Source organism: Megascapheus bottae, chromosome 1, assembly GCF_031878675.1.
Source record: "Megascapheus bottae isolate mThoBot1 chromosome 1, mThoBot2.hap1, whole genome shotgun sequence".
Taxonomy (NCBI): domain Eukaryota; kingdom Metazoa; phylum Chordata; class Mammalia; order Rodentia; family Geomyidae; genus Megascapheus; species Megascapheus bottae.
The window spans coordinates 474,691-494,692 of record NC_143509.1 but is presented as its reverse complement, the minus strand read 5'-3'; the positions used below and the strand labels follow the sequence as shown (position 1 = coordinate 494,692).

General features: G+C 65.1%; 2 protein-coding genes across 2 annotated transcripts; one reads left to right on the top strand and one right to left on the bottom strand.

Moving 5' to 3' along the window:
• Positions 1 to 4,354: 4,354 nt before the first annotated feature.
• Tmem59l (transmembrane protein 59 like) lies at positions 4,355 to 7,166 on the bottom strand. The gene is made up of 8 exons (XM_090334497.1): positions 6,926 to 7,166; positions 6,500 to 6,650; positions 6,321 to 6,418; positions 5,650 to 5,802; positions 5,172 to 5,274; positions 4,867 to 4,984; positions 4,661 to 4,778; positions 4,355 to 4,551 (listed from the first exon to the last, which is right to left on the bottom strand). Exons 1-8 carry the CDS (start codon positions 7,064 to 7,066, stop codon positions 4,447 to 4,449), a joined length of 987 nt encoding a protein of 328 aa, XP_090190623.1. The 5' UTR covers positions 7,067 to 7,166; the 3' UTR covers positions 4,355 to 4,446.
• Positions 7,167 to 10,621: 3,455 nt separating this feature from the next.
• Crlf1 (cytokine receptor like factor 1) lies at positions 10,622 to 19,932 on the top strand. The gene is made up of 9 exons (XM_090334756.1): positions 10,622 to 10,858; positions 14,633 to 14,914; positions 15,053 to 15,182; positions 15,281 to 15,450; positions 16,428 to 16,585; positions 16,692 to 16,860; positions 18,891 to 19,075; positions 19,169 to 19,216; positions 19,746 to 19,932. The coding sequence occupies exons 1-9, from the start codon at positions 10,744 to 10,746 to the stop codon at positions 19,764 to 19,766; spliced, it is 1,278 nt and encodes a 425-aa protein (XP_090190882.1). The 5' UTR covers positions 10,622 to 10,743; the 3' UTR covers positions 19,767 to 19,932.
• Positions 19,933 to 20,002: the final 70 nt, after the last annotated feature.

Here is a 20,002-nt window from a genome sequence, read left to right as displayed (position 1 = left end):
CAGGTGACTGAAAGTCTTGAGGTAGAGGGTCCCTAGATCCAAGGGGGCTCCAATCCCCACACCTGGCCCCTAGAGCTCCATCCTCACCCCTAAACCCACAGGAGACTGCCTGGCCCTCTTCTATTCAAATACCAGCCCAGGCCCTACCCTGAGACCCTATGACCCAACGTGCATCCCCCCAAGCCATGGGGTCAGAATTCCAGCCCCTCCCCACCCCCCCCACCCCCCCCAGCAGGACTCCAATCCTCATCTCTTCCTGCTCTCCTCTCCTAAGCCACTGCTGTGGGCCCAGCAGAGGGCAGAATTACAGCCCAAGCCAGCAACTCCTTGTCCACTCCACCCACCTCAGGCCTAGGAAAATCGAGGCTGTGCCAGACCTGTTATTCACCTGGGCATGAAGGTGGGCCTCCTATCTGTGGATGAGAGATCCCAGTCCACACTCACGCTCAAACCTTGTGTGAAATACCAAAGCTGGAACACTGCACGTATCAACAGGCAAAGCCCAGGTGCCAATACATTCAGCACTGCCTCCCTGCTGGCATGCATGGCACCTCATCTGCCTAGAACTGCTGAAGGCATATGTGCATGAGCCACACTGGAACGTTCCACAGACACGCCCCTGATCAACCCGAGGTCAGCGCCTCAGTTCCAGATGAGCCACACATGGCTGAAGGCCATGGTACCCACATGCACGCAAGCACGCACATGTGGCACCCTTCAGCCCACGTCAGAGACAGACACGGAGAAGCAGGAGCTTCTCTGGGCTCCCAGCTACAGTGTGCTACAGAGCCATCTTGTGACACAGGTACTGGGGCTCTCTGTGAAGGGAAAGGTGAGGGAGAGAAGGGAGGGAGAGGGAGGAGGGAGGAGACTGGGCAGCAGACAGCCTGCACTTCACAGATGGCTTCTGGAGGCAGCATGGAGACAGGAAGATGTGTGCAGACTGGCTCCAGGGTAGAGCATCTGTCTAGAATGTGAGAAGAGACCCTGGGTTCCAGCCCCAGCGCTACACTAAAAAAAGGGAGGGGACAACTGGAGGCCTCACTGCTGGCATTTACCGACTCCCCCCGCAGAGGTACGTTCTCAGAGAACAGACATTAGCTACAAGCCAGGAGCTCATGCCTATAATCTGAGCTACTCGGGAGGCAGAGATCTGGGGATAATGATTCAAAGCCAAGTGAGGCTAGAAAGTCCCTGAGACTTACTTCCAATGAACAAGCACAAAGCAGGAAGCAGAGGGGTGGCTCAAGGGATAGGACACCAGCCTTGAGCGAACACCCCCCACCCCAAGAAGAAAGAAGTCAGAGAGAGGGATGGGACATGCTAAAAGGCAGAACTATTGGGGCTTATGGTACTGTGGTCTGTGGACAGGATGTATTGTACAAGATCGGGTCAGGCCAAGGCAAGACCAGGCCCTTGAACCCCCAGGCAGAGCTCCTGGCCCACAGTGGGGCCCCATCCTCAAGCATGTGGCCTGGGGCCCTGATAATGAATGTCCTGTGATCTGGTGTCCACGTGCCTGGCCACCATCTGGCCCACAGCTGTCTTTCTGGGGCAGGGGCCTCCCCACCTGCTCCCCTGCTTGGGACCAGCTGTGGGCCCTTGCCCCCCCTACCCCTCACCCCATCAGAGCTCAAGAGGTCCAGGTGTCCTAGGAGAGGAAATCGAACCCTAGGGAAGCCAGGTTGGGGGGAGTGGGGATCCAAAAGCAAATTATATCTCAATATAAAAATGTGAGGTGGGCGGGACTGAAGCCTGGTGGTGGAGTGCTGTGCTGGCTTCCACATTCACAGAAAAAGATGGAAGAGGCGCTGTGGCTCAAGTGGTAGAGCTCTAGCCTTGAACAAAATGTGTCCAAAGACAATGCCCAGGCCCTGAGTTCAAGCCCCAGGACTGGCAAAAGAAAAAAAAAAAGAACTGGATCCATGTGAGGCTGTGCCCTCAGGGACCCCTGGCTCAGCCAGCTGTGGCTGTGGCCCCCTCCTGACTTAGGACAAAATACAGCACTCAGGACTCTGGCTCAGGTCACTCTCAGCTGTCACTCAGCCCTGCCCAACTCTAAACCTAAAATTTCTTGGGGCTTGAACTCAGGGCCTGGGCATTGTCTTTGGCTTTCCCAAGGCTAGTGCTCTACCACCTGAGCCACAGCACCACTTCCTGCCTTTATTGTGTATGTGGTACTGAGGAATCCAACCCAAGGCTTCATGCATGTTAGGCAAGCACTCTACCACTAGCCCCTGTTCCCAGCCCCTGAAACAGTGTCTTATTATGTAGCTTAGGCTAGTGCTTTTTTTTTTTTTTTTCGTTTTTTGTTTTGTTCTGTGGCTAGACATGAGGGTTGAACCCTGCCTGGATGCCCTGGATGCTGTCCCTGGTCTTTTACTCAGTGCTAGCACTCTACCATTTGAGCTAGAGCACCAGTTTCACTTTTTCTGAGTAGTTTATTGGAAGTAAGATTCTTTTTGGACTTTCCAGCCCAGGCTGGCTTTTTTTTGGCCAGCCCTAGGCCTTGAACTCAGGGCCTAGGCACTATGCCTGGGCTTTCTTGGGGGGTAGAACTCTACCACTTGTTGGGGGGTAGAACTCTACCACTTGAGCTGCAGCAGGACTTCTGGCTTTTTCTATGTATGTGGTACCCAGGAATTGAATCCAGGTTTTAGTGCATACTAGACGCACTCTACAACGAGGTCAAACTTCTGGTCCCGTTTTTTTGTCTCTAAGTGAGTTCAAGCTCCAGTACCAAGAGTACAGTGTAAATAACCAGTGTGGAAAAGAGCTAGGAATGCAGCTCAACTATAAAGAGCAGGCCTAGCAGGTCCAAGGCCCTAAGTTCAAGTCCCCATCCCTCCACAAAGAAAGAACAAACGCCAGAATGGTCCAGAACGGTCATTACCGGTAGACAGGATATGGAAGGGGCTAGCCCAGCACCAGAATGAGCTCCAGGGGCAGCGCTGCGGCGCCACGGGTGAGAAGTGGGGCAAGGCTGGGTGCTGAGGGAGGGCGTTGACAAAGATGTATGGGGAGCAGCCGCCTGGGGGTGTGCGTGCCAGCTGTGGCCGGGACGCCCAGCCTGTCGCATCTGCCACGAGGCCATTTATTAAAGCCATCATCACGCAGGAGAACAAGCCACTGCGTAATTGTCAACACAACAGCGCTGGGGCGCTGACACCCTGAGGCCTGTGGGCTGGGCGAGCCTGGTGCCAGAGCCACCTCTGGGGCCACCTGAGGAGGGTGGCAGGGGCCCTGAGCAGCTCCAAGGTGAGGCCTGAGAGGCTCAAGGACTCTGGGCTTCAGCTGGGGTCACCACTGCTTCTCCCCCCACCCCCCCCAGTGCTCCACACTGCAGGGCCCCAGATCTCAGTTACTGTTGCCAGGGAAGCAGGTTGGCCAGTTCCCATGGCAACCTGCTACCCGGGATGCTGGAGCTTCTGCCGGTTGCCATGGTACCAGTCCCATCCATCCACTCACCCCTCAGTCCCGGAGCAAGTCCATGGAAAGATGAAGGTGGGAGGAGCCTTGGGGATAGGAGGGAGGGAAGAGAGGCTGTGTGGCCCTCAGCCATGCAGTCAGGCAGAAGTGGGTGGGGAGTTGGGGGGGGGGTGCTTTCTCTCCTGAGGCTACAGGACCTGTTTCTGCACACGGCATCCTTCAGGTCTTTGGGTAGCAATGGGACCAAGACGCCCCAGCAGATCGTGACGTCTTGGTGTCTGAAGTGTGGCTCAGAGGTAGAGCACCTGCCTGGCAGACACCAGGCTGAGATTAACCCCTCATACTGCCTAACAAGGAGAAAGGGCCGGGCCGCTGGCTTACGCCTGTAATCCCAACTACTCAGGGCTGAGAACCCAGGATCTCAGCTCCAGCAGGAAAGTCCTTAAGACCTCTTTAGTGAAAATGCTCAGGGACTGCGCCCAGGTACTGCTTGGGCAGACTGGCTTTGAACCAAGACCTGAAGAGCTCAGACCTGAGTAGGAATGCTGGCTGGTGTGAGCCACCATCACCTGGTCCCTGACAGCCAGGGCTCTAAGCCGCAATGTACCGACACATAGAAACAAATCCAGCCGGGCTTCTCTGCACGTGATTTATTCCCTGTTTTTACGTGGATCTCCCACCCACGTCCAGGGATTGGGGGGGGAGGGACTGGGTCTCAGAGACAGGAAGGAGAAGGAGGGGAAGCCCAGGCAGAAGGACCCCATGTCCTCAAATGCCCCCCCAAAGGAGCAGGGAGAAAGAGAAAGGCGACAGCAAACAGTCTAAGTACTCAGAAGCCACGAGAGAGACGAGAGCTTGCCCCAGAGACGGAGACAGGGAGGAATCTGGGTTCCACCTGTGGCCCAGGTGGGATCCAGGGAGAGAAAGGAGGACAGTGCAGGGCAGGAGGAGTGGAGGAGTGCAGGAGCCCCAGGCTGGCTCCCCATGACCTTGGCTGAGGCGCTGGCAGAGAAAGGCCTAGAGCTTGGTGAGGTCCAGCCGCAGCTTGTAGGATGGGGGGCTGTCCGGGCAGCCGGGGGACGCTGGCGGGTATGGGGGCCAGTCCGCCTCCAGGGTCAGGGGCTAGGTGGGGTGAGCGCCCCGTCACCCAACTGTGACGGGGACGATGGGGACAGGGCTGGCCCCAGGCCCCCCCCACCCGAGGCCTGCAGGCTTTGCCCACTGCACCCACCTGGAACTTGGGGTGAGGCCGAGGTGCAGATACCAGAGTGCAGCAGCTGAGCCACAGGGTGACAAGCAAAGACAGGAAGAGGCAGCAGGCCAGGACCCAGCGGGGCAGCCCAGAGCGCCTGCACCAGCACGCGGCTCAGCAGGGGCACAGGTTTGAGACCGCCCTCCCCGTCGTCCCTGCTCCCACCCCAGGCCCCCGGCACCCACCGGGACATGCAGCTGAGGAAGTCACCATCCTGGGGCTCTGCAAGCTCCGCACGGGCTCTGCTGTGTGTCTTCACCCGGATCTTGGCCTTGCGCACCTCGTCCAAGGGACCCACCGGGTCTGAGAGACGAGAATCCTCTCAGGGGACTCGCACCCCAAAAGGAGGGCCCCGATGTGGAATGGACAGAGAGCCCAGGACCAGGGAGTCAGATGAACCCCAACCCAGGAGACAGCCCCTAGGCCTGTGGCTGGAGCCCAGGACGGAATCTTTGCCTCTCTTGGCTGGGCCCGGGGTGTGCCTCCTTACCCACGTGCACCTCCAGGGCCTGCGGGCGAGACCCCCTCCACGTCACCTCCACGCGTCGCAGGCGGCCCCCCTGGGATCCCAGCTCCTCCACCACAGGCTGGCTCTAAGGGGACAGAAGGCACCCCAGGCTTCTGAACCCCAGCAGGCCCCTCTGGGGACCCAAGGGCTGACAGGGTCCCAGGCCATCACCCTGTGGCCTGGCTGCCACCATCACAACCCCCCATTGCTTTAAAGGCCCCCCCCCAGCTCCCCACCCAACAATCTGCCCCTGGACAGCCAAAACAACAGAACCATGGTGGCGGGGTGGTCGGTGGTCCCAGCTCAGGGTGACATCCAGAGCCTCTGGCAAGGGAAAAGCGCCTGTGGGTGGAGCGGGGCCGAGCTCCAGGGTCTGGCTATGTGGCAACTCAGGCTCCCTGGATTCTGTGTGCTCCCCCCACACACTCTGCCTCAGTGGTCCACCCCAGCCCCGGCTCACCTGGAAGACCACCACCTTCCCGGTGTCGGCCTGCAGGTAGTACGTCCAGGTGGAGGACACAAAGCCCTGTGCAGAGCTGACCAGGTCATTGCAGAGGGTGGAAAGCAGGTCCAGGAGGGACAGGGCCCCGCTAGGTGCCTCTAGAACCTTTCTCTGAGGCGAAGCAAAGCAAAGTGTCAGCCAAGCAAAGTTTGGGGAGCGGGGAGGGGCTGAGAGCTCGCCATGGCTGAGCTGGGCCTGGTCAGCAGTTTATGCAGTGGACATGGATGCCCACTGTGTACCAGGGGAGGTGAAACACCATCTCTGAGCCCTGCTAGAACAAGAATTCTCTTCCCTTCGGCCTCACCCTGTCTTTCTTGACAGTGGCCAGGACCACTAACACATCCCCTCGGCGGGTGGGGGTGGTTCTACCTGTAACCCCAGCTACTCAGGAAGCCGGGGGCCTGAGGATCCAATTGCAGAGCCAGCCTGGCCAGGAAAGCCAAAGAACCAGCCCTAAGCAGTGCTGTGGCTCAGATGGTCAAGCATTCTGGGAAGCTCAGGGACAGCACCCTGAGCTGGATGGATGGGAGATAAACGCTGGCTGTCGTGGTCATGCGTCCCTTCAGTGGGGTTTGAGTGGAGGTTGACTCTAGATCTCAGGGTGCAGGGTCTGGTGCAGGGGTACTCACCTTCTGCTCTGGCAGCAGATCAGGCAGGGTGGTCTGGCTCCAGCAGCCCCAGCTGCAGGCCTGACGCTCTGTGTCCTTCACGTAGGCTTCCGTGCAGGCTGAGGGGACAGAGGAGGGGTGAGGCCCCTGCTGTCCCCCCCCTTCCAAGCCCTCTTCCCCTCCCCCCAACCCTCTCTCACCTGCTTCACACTCAGCCTGGGTGGCATTGGGCTGGGAGCTCTGGGCCAGGAAGCCGCAGATGGAGAAGAGGCGGCAGCCCCGCTCGCAGGCGCTGGCCGTCACAGCCTTGTCATACGGGGACTCTGAGGGGGAGGGGGCATCCAGCTCCGCCTGGGGGGGGACGGGCGAAGGGCACAGGCTTGGGAAAAGGGGAGCACTGGGTGGTGGGGGCCTGGGAACACTGGGAGAAGAGCTGAGCGGCTGGGACCCCGCTGAGATCTGGGGGTCACCGTGGCAAGCCCACGCGGAGCCCCTGACCTCCAATGAGCCACCTGCAGGCTCAGAGCGGCCGTGGCTCAGGTGGTAGAGCGCCAGCCCTGCGCCAGGCCGGGGGTTCGAGCCCCAGGCCCGGCCCCCTGCCGCTCCCCCTCCCGCGCCCCGGGCACCTGCGCGGGCGGCGGGCTCGGCTCCCGCTGGCGGCAGCGCTGCGGGCAGGTCCCGGCGTCGGCGAGCGGCGGGGCGAGGGCGGCGCGGGCGGGCGGCGCCAGCAGCGGCAGCAGCAGCAGCAGCAGCGCCGGGGCGGCCATGGCGGGCGGGCCGGGGACGGAGGAGCCGGGAGCGGGGATGGCGGGGACGGGAGCGGGCACGGCGGCGGCGGCGACAGCGGGGACCGGGCGCTGACGTCACCCGAGCGAGGCAGCCTGGGAGCGGGGGGCGGAGGCGCCGCCGACGGGGGGGCGGGGACGGCGGGGCCGGTGCCACCTCGGGGTCCCCACGGGCGGGGACTCGGGCCGCCCCGCGATCCCCGGCGCCACCTCGGGGTCCCCCACGCGCGGGGCCCCCGGGCCGCCCCGCGCCGCCGCCGCGCGCCCTGCACCTTCCACCTGGGGCAGGGGCGGGGACGCGAGGGAGGGTCTCGGCCACTCCGACCCCGGGCCGCCGGCCGCCGGGTCGCGGGGTGCCCGCCCGCCCGCCCTCCGCAGGTGCCGCCAGCCCCGCCCGCCCGCGCCGACTCCGCCCCTGCAGACGCGGCGGCTGCCCCCGGGGTCGCGGGGTCGCGGGGGCCGCAGGTTCCGGCGGGCGGGCGGGCGGGGGCCTCGCTTTCATCTCCGCGGCCCCCACGTGGCTTAATCAGGCGCGGCTGTGCCTGGCGGGCCGGGACATCTGGATGCCGGCGCCCCTCCCCCGGCCGCAGACCCCGGCCGCGCCTCGGGCGACCCCGCGGGCCCGAGCGGCCTCCCCGGTCCCGGCACAACCGGGGAAACCGAGGCCGGGGCGGGCGGCGGGCTCCGAGGGGCCCCGGGGTCCGCGGGCGGGGGCCCCGGCCGCCCCCGCCCCAGGTGAGCCCGCGCCCCCCCCGCCCCCCGGGAGCCGGCCCAGGTGAGGGGCGGGCGGCCGGCGGCGGCCGGGTCGGGTTTCAGGAAATCCGCCGACATTCCTCGGGGGCTCGAGAGGGAAAGTTGCCGGCGCCGCCCCCGCCCCCCACTTCCGACCCCCCGGGGCGGCCGGCGGCGGGGGGCGCCGGGGCCGGGCGGGCGCCGCCCCGCCGTGAATCAGCGCGAGCCGCGGCCGAGGTCAGGGCGCGCGGCCGACAAGTGGCCTTTGTCGCCTGCCGCCCCCGGCCGACCCGGCCGCCCCCCAGCCCGGTCCGCGGGGCAGGCCGGCGCCGGCGGCGGGAGGGGCGGGCGGGGACGAGGGGCGCTGCCCCGCGCCAGCCGCGCCCTCCTGGGACTAAGGCTCCCCTGGGTGGCAGGGCCTCCACGGCACCCCCTTCCTTCAGCCCCGAGCCCAGAGCGCCCTGACCTTGACCCCCAGCCAGCGCGCACCCGGGAGGGGCTGGCGGTCCTGGGGAAGGGGCAGGCCGGGAGGCCGGAGCGCAGTTCCCGGCCCCCCTCCTAGTGCGCCCCAGGCCCCTGGCCTAGGTCTGATCTCTCCCTAGCCTGCTTCCACGGAAGGTCCAGGCCTGAGGAAGGGCCTTGTCCCCCTCCTACCCCCTGCCCCCCCCCCCAGCCCTGTCTCCACCTGGTCCTGGCCCTCAAGTACATTCTTCCCAGCCTCCTTGAAGGACCCGGGTCAATATTTGCCAGAAATTATGTGGGAGGGAATGGAAGGGTTGAGGAAAGAGGTGTTGGGCTGGGGGAGGGGCACCCCGGGTCCCCTGGCTTCCCCTGAGGCCGACGGGTGGGTCTGGTCCCGCGGGGGCACCTGCTGCCCTCAGGGGCATCCTGCCACCCTCGGGTCAGTTCTGTGATGGGCGCTGGAGAGGGCTGTCTACCTGCGCATGCCAAAGGGCTAGCGAGAGGCCTGGGCCAGTGGGGGCCCTACCTCAGCTAGCTGGCTCTGTCTGTGTGTGTGTGTGTGTGTGTGTGTGTGTGTGTGTGTGTGTGTGTGTGTGTGAGTGTGTGGCAGTTTGGGGACTCGAACTCTGGCTCTCGGAGCTCTTGACCACGGGTGCCCCAGTTTCACTCCTGGTTTACTGGTGGTTCCATGGAGAGAAGAGTCTCTCAGACTTTCCTGCCTTGGGCGGGGCTGGCTTCAAACCTCAGCCCTCAGATCTCAGCCTCCTGAGTACTTAGGATGACAGGCGACAGGCATAAACCGCCAGAGTGCAGCTGGCAGCCACACTTGAGGGGCGGGGGGAGAGGGGGTTCCTGAGTCTAGAGGGCCTGAGGAGTCGCCCGAGCTCTTCTCCTGCCCTCCCTGGGTCCAGAATGGTGTCCTGTCCTTGGGGCCCTGGCTCAGGCTAAGGTATTGGGAGGCAAGACCTAGGGCCTCGGACCTCGAGGAAGGGATGCGAGAAAGAACTTCCCAGAATAGAGCCCAGGGGCGCGAGGCCCTTCCCTAGGAACGGAGTTGGGGACCAAGTGTCTGGAGCCAGTGCCGGGAGAGGAGAGGCCAGGCGAGGCGGGAGCCCGGGAAGCGGGCCGGGACGCAGAAATGGTGTTTGGCTTCCTTTTAAAGTTCCCTGGGAATGCCACTGCGCGGAAGGCAGGGGGAGGGGGCCCCTCCAGGAGATCGGCGGGGAGAAGGGGTGGGAATCTCGGGTGGGGCGGTGCTTTAGGGAGGGAGAGCCGGCAGGCTCGGCTGATGAATTGGACTTAAGGGGCTCGGGGTCCCGCGCCTGCTGCCAGGTCCCAGGCCGGAGCACCTGGGTGGACGGACGAGAGCGCAGATGGGAGATGAAAAATGGGGTTCCAGGCCCCCCCAGCACGGGGGCTGGGGTCCCCCAGGGGAGCAGAGTGCGGGGAAGACAGCCAAGCCTGCCAATCCGCACAGCCCGCCAAACGCATAGCCTTCGGGCCCACCTGGCGATGGAGCCCGGGCCTGAGAACCTGAGCCGGGCGGGGCCGCCAAGTAGGGCGAGGCCTGGCGCTGGGGACGGCCCGCCGGCCTGGGGGTCCTGGGGGGGCTGCGGCAGGCCAGCGGCCTGTGCCCCGGGGGACGCGTGAGCCCCTGGCGGGGTGCAGCCCTGCTCCCGCTGCGCGTCCCCCGGCGGCGGCCTCTGCTTCGTGGGCACGGGGCTGGGTGGAGACAAAGAGGAGGATGCGACTGGGGGGGGGGGTCCGGAAACCAAGCGGAGCCAAACATAACAACGCGGGGAAGGATCCGAGTCGGAGCCGCCCCGGGCGGCCGCGCTACCTGCCCAGGGCCCGCGGCGGGGATTACTCACCGCGGGGCGCCCCAACAGCGCCGGCCCGGCCCCGTCCCGGCCCCGCCCGCACCCCACCCCGGGCCGCGGGGCGGGTTTTCCGCGGGGTGAGCGGGCGCGCCCGGGAGAAGCCCCTCCGCCACCTCCGGGCCTCTCCCCAGCCGGCGCGGGCTGCTCCGAGTCCGCCCTCCCGGGGACCCGGCTCCGGGCACCCGGCGTGCGCGCGCGGGGGTCGCCGAGCCTCCAAGCCGGGCCGGAGCGGGGCGGGCACGGCGGAGCCCCGGAGGAGGGAGAGGGCGGGGCGGGGCCGCGTTGGGTGGGGACCGGGCGGGGCGGGCAGGGGACCCGGACGGGGCTGGAGGCGGGGGTCCCGGCGGGCGGGGCCGGGGCTGCGGGACGGGCGCGCGGGGCGGCGGCCTCCCGGGAGGGGCGCGGTGTCCGAGGCGGGCGGCGAGAGGCCGGTGCGGGGCCGGGCCGGGGGCGGGGCCGGGCGGGGCCAGCGGCGGTTAGCGCCTTGTCAACCCGGCTGCTCGGACTCGCTCCGGCCTCCGCATCCGCGCCCGGCGACGTGCGGGCGCCCCGGCCGCCCCCCGCGCCCCAGGCAGCGCCAGCCCCATGCTCGCCGGCAGCCCGGGCCCCGCCGCCCCGTCCGCGCGGTGGTCGCCGCCGCCGCCGCTGCCGCTGCTGCTGCTCTGCGTCCTCGGGGCGCCGCGAGCCGGATCCGGAGCCCGTGAGTAGCCCGCGCCCCGAGCCTGGCGGCGGGGAGGGTGCGGGCGCCACCTGGGGCCGGGAACAAAGGAAGGGGCGCCGGGCGCGGCCCTCGGGGCGCCCTCACCTGCGAGACCGCCCGGACCCGGCCCGCGGCTACGGCTTCCCCGCCGGCCCGGGGCGCCCTCACCTGGGCGACTGGGCCTCGAACGCGGGGACCGCGGGGCTCGGCTCCTGGGCGCGGCCCGGCGGAGGACGAGCGCCGCGGGGCGGGCGGGCCCGGCCTGGCTGGGCGCCCCGGATCCCGGGACGCCCCCTCCGTCTGCGCCGCCCTCGCCGGGTCCCGGGCAGCGCTGGGCGGCGGCGGTCGTGTGAGCGCGGGGGGGAGCGGGCGCCCAGCCCCGGCCCCCCAGGACCCCCGCCCCGGCGGCGCCCGGCCCGCGCGGACGCACCCAGGCGCACAAAGACGCCCCGGGGCGCGCCGTCACCTCGGGACGCGCCCGCCGCACCGGGGCAGCGCGAGCGGGCGGCGGCCGCCCGGGCTCCCCACGCGCTCGGGGCGCCCGGGGTGGTGGCTGCCCGCCTTCTCCCGGGAAAGGCCGAGCCGGGGCTGGCGGCCGGGGCGCTGGCCCAAGCCCCGCCCCGGCGGACGAGGGGCCCCGGTGTCGTGCCCGCGGGGCGCCCGGCCGGGGTCACCCGCGGGGCCCAGTCTTGCTGGCGAGGCCGGGGCGCTGTCGTGGGCCCCGTCTTCCCTTTTTTCTCTGCTTCCAGGGGGAAACGTTAAATAAAAGATCCTCACACCTCCGCAATCTGTTTTCACTTACGGTGCGTCTTCGCACCTGGCCAGCAGGCGGGCGGGTCGTAAAGTGGCTGCTGGCACCGGTGGGACAGGAGGTGGGGACCCCGGGCGACGGGCAGGGCGGGCAGGCCACCCTCCCTCCCTCCTGCCCGCCTCTCCATCTCACACTTTTCCCTTTTAAAACACATGGCGTTCCAGATCGGGGAGAGGGGGAAGAAACCTCGTAAAGGCCGGCCTCCGAGGGGAGGGCGGGGAGGTGGTGTCCACAAGCCCGGCACAGGGGGCTGCAGCCCGAGCCCCCCACCCCCGCAGAGGAGACTGCACCCCGCCGTTCCCGCTCCCCACTTCCTGCATTTGGGATGCTGTTTTGGGGGTGCAGAGGGTGGCCAGGCCAGCCTGGGACAGCATCTCCCCTAATTCCTGGCCGAGGCGGGCCGCAGGGCCCTCTGGACCCTTCCCCATCCATCCTCCTCGCCAGCAGAAATGCATGTTCCTGCTTTACAAAGGAGAGCATGGAGGGATGCTGGGGGGAGCTAGGTAGGGCTCCCTTGCCTCGGGCAGCTGCACCCCGTTTCCAGGAGATGGAGCCCAGCTTGACCTCACCCTGTTGGGACTGGCCCGCACAGGCCTACCCGTCCTTGCCCTCCTTCCCTGCCCCGCCCCAGAGGCCAGCTGCAGCTGCTGGACTGCCGGCCCGGGCCAGGCCCAGCGGGCGTGGCACAGGACAGTGCCCCAGCCAGGACCCCCCCCCAGGCACCCTGCTGTCTCAGCCCACACTGTGGCTAGGGGGACAGCAGCGTGTGACCCCATCCCAGGAAGGCCCAGAGTGAGACGGGGGTCCCCGCAGGCTTGGCCGGGCCTTCCACCCTGCTGGGGTTGGGGGGGGGCCCAGGCAGGAAGCGGTGGGTGGGCCAGGGCAGAGACGCTGGCACGCCCGAGTTCATGCCAAAGGAATTCTGAATTAGCAGGCGGCTGGCTGCCTGGGACCTCCGGGGCGGCCCCTGCCCCCCGCCCCTCCGCCTCCTGGGTTCTGGCCTGTTCTGCCGGCTCCTTCGCACGGATGCTCAGACCTCCAGCAAAAGCCCCAGCCAAGCCCCAAACACAACGGAGAAACCCGGTCTCCAGACCCCATTCTCCTGCCAAGTTTGGCCCAGAGAACTGTCAGGGCCGGGCCCAGAACCGAGTTTCTGCCACCTCGCCCATCTGGGCTGGGAAGGAGGATGCGGGGTGTGGTGGCTGCTAGCACGCACACAGTCTCCTCGGGGGGCCTCTTCACCCCAACCTTGGCACAGTCTCCGCGGCGCTGGGCCGCCCCAGCCAGTCCCTTCCCACAGCCTCCTGGGGAATCCTTTTAAAATGCAAATGTAACCGCAACTCTCCGGGCTTGGAACCCAGGAAGAATTCCTCATCTTCCCTGCAGGTCAGGGTCCTTGCTAGCTTCCTACACTTCCTCTACTCTCCTGCCCCAGGCCCTTTGCACTTGCGGGCTCTGGCCCACCACCTGGGCACGTTGTCTTAGATGCTTCTCTGTAGCTCTTTCTCGAGTTTTCTTAACTCATACATCACTTCTCCAGACCAGCTCCCTTCCTTGTCCCTTTTGCTTAACATTGTCTTTCTTACTTTTCCTAGATGCTTTGTTTTTCTTTCACCCCCCCCCTTTAGTTTAAGGCCCACAAGATCGGGGATTTAACATGTCTTGGGCACCAAAGTGTCTCCTTGTAAGTGGGTGAATGGAAGGATAGGTGGGAGGGTGGGAAGATGGATAGGTGGGAGGGAGGGTGGGTGGAGCAGATCTCAACGCCTCTGGCAGAAGAGGCTTAGATAGCCTTGGAGTCCGACTGGTGTGGGGCCTTGGTACCCAGGTTTGCCCTGCTTTAAGCTTGCAAGTGGGTACCTGCTGCAGTGTCCTCAGTCCCCCCACCCCCAGACAGCCCCCTGAGGCTGTCAACAAGGTCTCTTCCCAGATGGAGAAGCTAAGACTTAGAGGGGGCCAGGTGCATGCCTGCTAGACCCCTACCAAGCCTCAGTTTCCTCCTGGTAAGAGAAAACCCTCGGGTCTGGTGGGAAACCTGTGCTTCAGTGGTTTTCCCTGTCTGCCCTCTGTGGCCTAGCAGAGGGGAACTTGAACTTGCAGTCTCTAGTAAGATTGCATGAAACCAGGCAAAATCTTAACAGCAGTGCCCTGAGTCAGGAGGCAGAGATCTGAGGATCATAACTCCAAGCCAGCCTGGAGAGGAAGGTCCATGAGACTCACTGGAAATAGCAGAAGGGTGACTGTGGCTCAAGTGATAGAACGCTAGCCTTGAACAGGAGAGAAGTTAAACAAGGAAGAGTGTGTGTTCCAAGCCCTACTACTAGCTGGCCTGCACAATTGCCCTGAATTGGCTCTCCCCTCCTCCTTTCTCTCTCTCTCTCCCTGCTTCAAGTGCTGAGATTACAGGCTTGTACATCAAACCTGGCTAGAGCTGTTCTTTTTCAGAAATGTCTTCCTGCCATATGTTGGCATTCCGAAATAGAACACAGAGTCAGAACCAAGTGCACCACAAGCCCCTTGGACCTCATTGGCCTTTGTTTTGTGTTGTGTCGTGTTTTTTGTCCATTCTGGGGCAATTTAAATTGAGGCTGGACATTGTCCCTGAGCTTTTGTGCTCGAGGCTGGCTCTCGACCGTCTGTATCACGGCTCCACTTCTGCCTTTTCTGGTAGCTCATGGAGATAAGCGTCTCCCTAATTCTCAGATGTCAGCCTCCTGAGACAGCATTGAGACACCCCAGCCAGCCTGAGTGCCCACTCTTAAGGCCTGCTTTTCTAAGCAGCCTTGGGTGACACCGTGAGGAGGAATCTGGGGTGTGGGCTTGACTTGAGCTGGCCACACGACCGCTGATTCTCAGAAAATGGAGGACAAGCAACTTCCTAGGCCGTGCAAGTCCTGGCATGGGGAAGAAGCGGTGTCCAGGCAGCTGCCCCCACACTGACCAGCTCCCCTCTTTGACCCCAGACACAGCCGTGATCAGCCCCCAGGACCCCACCCTTCTGGTTGGCTCCTCCCTGCAGGCCACGTGTTCCGTACACGGGGACCCACCAGGGGCCACGGCAGATGGCCTCTACTGGACCCTGAACGGGCGCCGCCTGCCTCCCGAGCTCTCCCACGTGGTCAACGCCTCCACCCTGGCTCTGGCCCTGGCCAATCTCAATGGATCCAGGCAGCAGTCAGGGGACAATCTGGTGTGTCATGCCCGGGACGGCAGCATCCTGGCCGGCTCCTGCCTCTATGTGGGCCGTAAGTGTCCCCTGCACACCCCCGGGAGAGGAGAATCTGGGGCGTCCCATGGGCCAGGACAACTGCACCCCAGACCCGGGAAGATGTCCAGTGCATCCCTTATGCTCCCTTCCTTCCCTCCCTTTCCCTTCCCTTCAGTGCCCCCAGAGAAGCCCTTCAACATCAGCTGCTGGTCCAAGAACATGAAGGACCTGACCTGCCGATGGACGCCCGGGGCACGAGGGGAGACCTTCCTGCACACCAACTACTCCCTCAAGTACAAGCTGAGGTGCCTGGGGGGGTCAGGATGGCCGTGTGACCCCGAGACTGAGGCTGGCCCCCTCCGAGCCTGGGGTGACGTCATGCTGACTCAGTGGCGCCCCGCAGGTGGTATGGACAGGACAACACATGCGAGGACTACCACACAGTGGGCTCCCACTCGTGTCACATCCCCCGAGACCTGGCCCTCTTCACGCCCTACGAGATCTGGGTGGAGGCCTCCAATCGCCTGGGGTGGGCCCGCTCCGACGTGCTCACCTTGGACGTGCTGGACGTGGGTGAGCCCCGGGGCCCCCTCCACCACGAGGGCCCCGTTCTCCCAGGGAGTCCACCCCTGTCTTCCCCAGGCCCCCCCACATCCTCCCATGGCGTTTCTGTCCCCTCTCCTCTCCAACCATCTGCCCCTTCCATCCTCTATGGGGTTTCCTTATCCTGAACTGGGGCTGCAACTCTGCTGTGTGTCTAGTGGTTGGACAGGAGCGCCTGAGAGTCCTTCCCTTAGTCCAGGCCCCCTCCACTCCCGAAGCAGTCAGGCCAGCCCCCACCCCACTCCAGAACACCTGGCCTGGCTGCCTCCCCCCCCCTCCGCAGCCCAGGTGTGCTGGAGGGGACCCAGGGGAAGCAGGGGGTGGGCCCAGGTCGGGAGGCGCCCCAGGAAGCCGAGGCCTGGAGCTGGGGGGTGAGGGCGGAGGCAGGAAGTGGATGATCTGCGAGCAGAATTGGGCCTAATCTAATTAGGGTGAGTCTCAGCCCCAACCAGCCCTGGGCCTTAACCCTTTCAGCCCCTCGCGGGCGATCCTGGGGCTGGGGTTGAGGCGGACGGGCGTCCAGAGGGTTTTGGTGTGTCGTTTGAAGGAACTGAGTTGGGAATGGGGGTGCGGGGAGGCTGAGTGCCCAGGGACAGCGTCTGGCAACTCCCCCGATGGGAAAGTGGGGCGGGGCGGTGACTGCAGGGTCAGCGCCGGGCCCCACCTCTTGGCTGGGCTGCAGTCCCTGGACAACGGATATGGTGCGTCCATGCCGGGGACCTGGGCAAGCACAGCTGACCCTGAGGGGGCACCGCAGGTACTGAGTGTGTGCAGCGTTATCCAAGGCAGCGACCTGGGGACACGTGTGTGTGTGTGTGTGTGTGTGTGTGTGTGTGTGTGTGTGTGTGTGTGCGCGTGCATGTGTGTCACCGAAGCCACCAGCCTGGGGCCGGGCCACGTTGGGGGGTGGCGGTTCCCATCGTCACCAGGCCTGTCCTGCCGTGCAGTGACCACCGACCCTCCACCCGACGTGCACGTGAGCCGCGTGGGGGGCTTGGAGGACCAGCTGAGCGTGCGCTGGGTGTCGCCCCCTGCCCTCAAGGACTTTCTCTTCCAAGCCAAGTACCAGATCCGCTACCGCGTGGAGGACAGCGTGGACTGGAAGGTGCCCTCAGTCCACCCCCCGTCCCACCCTCCCACTGCTCCAGGGCAGTCAGCCCACCCCAGACGCCTGACCCCAACCTTGACCGGGGCTCTCCGGGGCGGGGCAGGTGGTCGATGACGTCAGCAACCAGACCTCCTGCCGTCTGGCCGGCCTGAAGCCCGGTACTGTCTACTTCGTGCAAGTCCGCTGCAACCCATTTGGCATTTATGGCTCCAAGAAGGCTGGGATCTGGAGCGAGTGGAGTCACCCCACTGCAGCCTCCACCCCCCGAAGTGGTGAGTGTGCCTTCCATACCCCAAAACCAGCCCGTGCCCCCCCAAACTGCAAACCAGCGTGTGAACCCCCCACAAACCGTGAAACCAGCTTGCATCCCCCCACAAACTGCAAACCAGCCTGACCTCACTTCCTGGGAGAGAGCAAAGGGCTCCCTGGCCCGTGACCTGCACACCTTACCAAGGGCCTTTCAGCAGGGCCCCCTGCAGGTCACAGGACCTCCATGCCCCTGCTCGCCTTCTCTGCGGTGCTGGGATGGAGACCAGGGCCTTGGGTTTGGGTTTGGTTCCTGAGTTCTGAGTTAAAACCCCAGCCAGCCCTTGATAGTTTCTTTTTATTGTTTTTGGAGAACTGGCTTTACTTTGTGGCCCAGGCCTCCCGGTCCTCCTACTTCAGCCTTCAGGGTGCTGGAAATGCAGACCAGGCCCCCAGCTGGGGCTCTCAGTGGACCCCACTTTACACGGAAGCGGGAGTGGGGCCAGAGCTGGCCTGCTGCTCCCTCTGGGGTTGCTCTGAGTCTCTGCACCCCAGGTCTGTCTGTCTGTCTGTCTGTCTGTCTGTCTGTCTCTCTCTCTCTCTCTCTCTCTCTCTCTCTCTCTCTCTTTTGCCAGTCCTGGGGCTTGAACTCAGGGCCTGAGCACTGTCCTTGGGCTTTCTCAAGGCTAGAGCTCTACTACTTGAGCCTCAGTGCCACTTCTGGCTTTTTTTCTGTGTATGTGGTGCAGAGGAATCGAACCCCTGTCTTTGTGTATGCTAGGCAAGCAAACTGGGCCAAACTCCCAGCCCTCATGCTCTCCTTTTGAGAGGAAGGGAATCTGGCACTTGGAAGGTCTGGCCTTAGTTTCCCCATTTGGAAAACAGGGAAGAGAATCTCTCTGGGCCCTGGCTTGGGGTGTCATGAGGTTGGAAGCTGGCCCAAAAGGTATGGGGCTCCATGGCATATGGATGTGGGAAGGAGGGAAGGAAGGAGAGCCCGGACCTGGCCCACCCTTGCACCTCAAGGGAGGCCCCCCTTTTCTTGGTGGAGATGCACCCTCTCCAAGGTCACACAGGAGCCTGGACTGTTTGTCCAGTGTCACGTCCATGGGATGCTGGAGAAACTTGAGGCCCTTAGGGAGTTGCAGGGCTGGGGGGCGGGGCAGACCTGGGCTCCAGCCAGCTCCCCAGCCCCCCTGCCGGGCCCCTCCAGGTCCTGGGGTGGGCGGGAGCCAGCACAGCGGGGAGGGGCTGAGCTTTGGCCCCTGCTTGTGCCCAGCACCTGCGATTCTTGCACGGGAGCCAGGAGGCTGCTGCGTCCGCCGGGGAGGCCGGGGGAGGCCGCAGGGGCGGCGGAGGCCGGGGCCGTGCCAGGGCCTGTCAGCGGGTCCCCGACTTTATTTATGACGTGTGGTCGATGTCCTTATCCGCCGGCCTGCTGGGGGCTGGACAGGCGGCGGGCCTCCCACCTGGCCCGGCCCCGCCCTCCCAGTGGCTGCAGCCCCTGGCCCGGGCCGGTCCCGGGCCTGTCTCCCTGTCTCCCACACTCCCCCCTCCTTTCTTTGCTCTCGGGTTTGGTTTGGTCCCCCCCTCCTTTTCTTGCAGGGTTGGAGGTAAGAGTTCAGACCCGGCCCTGTTGGTCCCTTGGTCCCCAGGGTCTGTCTCTGACCCACCGGGCCTAGGCTGGGGCCCATCTCACCTTCCTGCGCCCCCTCCCTGCGCGCGCACCCCGCGATCCCGCACCACATCCCCACATCTGTCCCCCCCTCCCGTCAGAGCCTGGCCCCCCTTCTCTCTTCCCATCCCCGCCCCGCCTCGGCCTCTCGGGTCCCTGTGGCCCCGGCCTCCCCCCAGCCCGCATCCACACCTGGTTCCTGGAGGAGCCGTGGGGGGGCTTCCCTCCCCGCGCGCCCCCAGGGGCGCCCCCTTCCTCCGCGTCCCCCCGGGCCCGGCGGGGCGGGCGGGCGGGCGGGCGGGGGCCGGGCTGGGCGGCGCTGCCTGCGCGCGCCCCCTGCCGCCCGCGCGCCGACTCCGCGCCCCGCCGCCCCCTCTGCAGAGCGGCCGGGCCCGGGCGGGGCGTGCGAACCCCGGGGCGGCGAGCCCAGCTCGGGCCCGGTGCGGCGCGAGCTCAAGCAGTTCCTGGGGTGGCTGAAGAAGCACGCGTACTGCCCGAACCTCAGCTTCCGCCTCTACGACCAGTGGCGGGCCTGGATGCAGAAGTCGCACAAGACCCGCAACCAGGTAGGGGCTGGCCGGGGCCGGGGCCGGGGCGCACGGGCCGGGGCGCACGGGCCGGGCCGCAGCGCGCGCCACCCCACCCGTCTTCTTTCCAAGCACAGGACGAGGGGATCCTGCCCGCGGGCCGAAGGGGCGCGGCGAGAGGTAAAGGGGGACCGGAGTGGGCGCGGGCGGGGCAGGGCGCAGGGCCTGGACCCCCTGCCCAGAGCTTTAGAGCACCCCAGTGGAACCGGCCTCTTCCTGGCCGCTGGTTACTTCGACATTGCTCACTGTATGCCTGGCGCGGGGCCTCTGGCCCAGGGGTGCATTTTCTCCCCCATGTTGGCCTGCCTGAGCGCGGGCCCAGAGTCCCAGGCTGAGCCATGCGTGGTGGCTCACACCCTGGCATCCTAGCTACTCAGGAGGCTGAGATAAAGGCTCAAAGCCAGCCTGGGCACAGAAGGACCTGAGATTCAACCTCTAGAAAATGGGAAGTGGGGCTTGGCTCAAGGCTAGGGTGGTAGCCTTGAGCTGAAGAGCTCAAGCACCAGGAACACCCCCCCCCCAAAAAAAAGGTCACAAGGCCCAAGAGAAGCAGTGTCTACCCAGGACCACACAGCCAGAGGGCAAAGACTGTTCAGACATATCTCCTGCTCCCAGGCTCCCTGTTTAAGCCTCTCTTCTTCCCCTGCAGGTCCTGCCAGATAAGCTGTAGGGAAGCCCCAGGGACCCAAAGCACAGTGGCCCCGGCCTGGGAAGGCGGGCAAGGCAGATTGCGTGCAGCCCTGTGGGTGAAGTCGTCCCTGCACGGGGGCTGGGTGCATGGCTCCGCTCCCCAACCCCACCAAAAGTCTTTCTTTTTAAATAAATGAGTTCTTCAAGGCGCTGCAGTGAAAAGGCGATTGAGGTGTGGGTAGGAGTTGCCGTGATGTGGGGGAGACACAGCTCCAT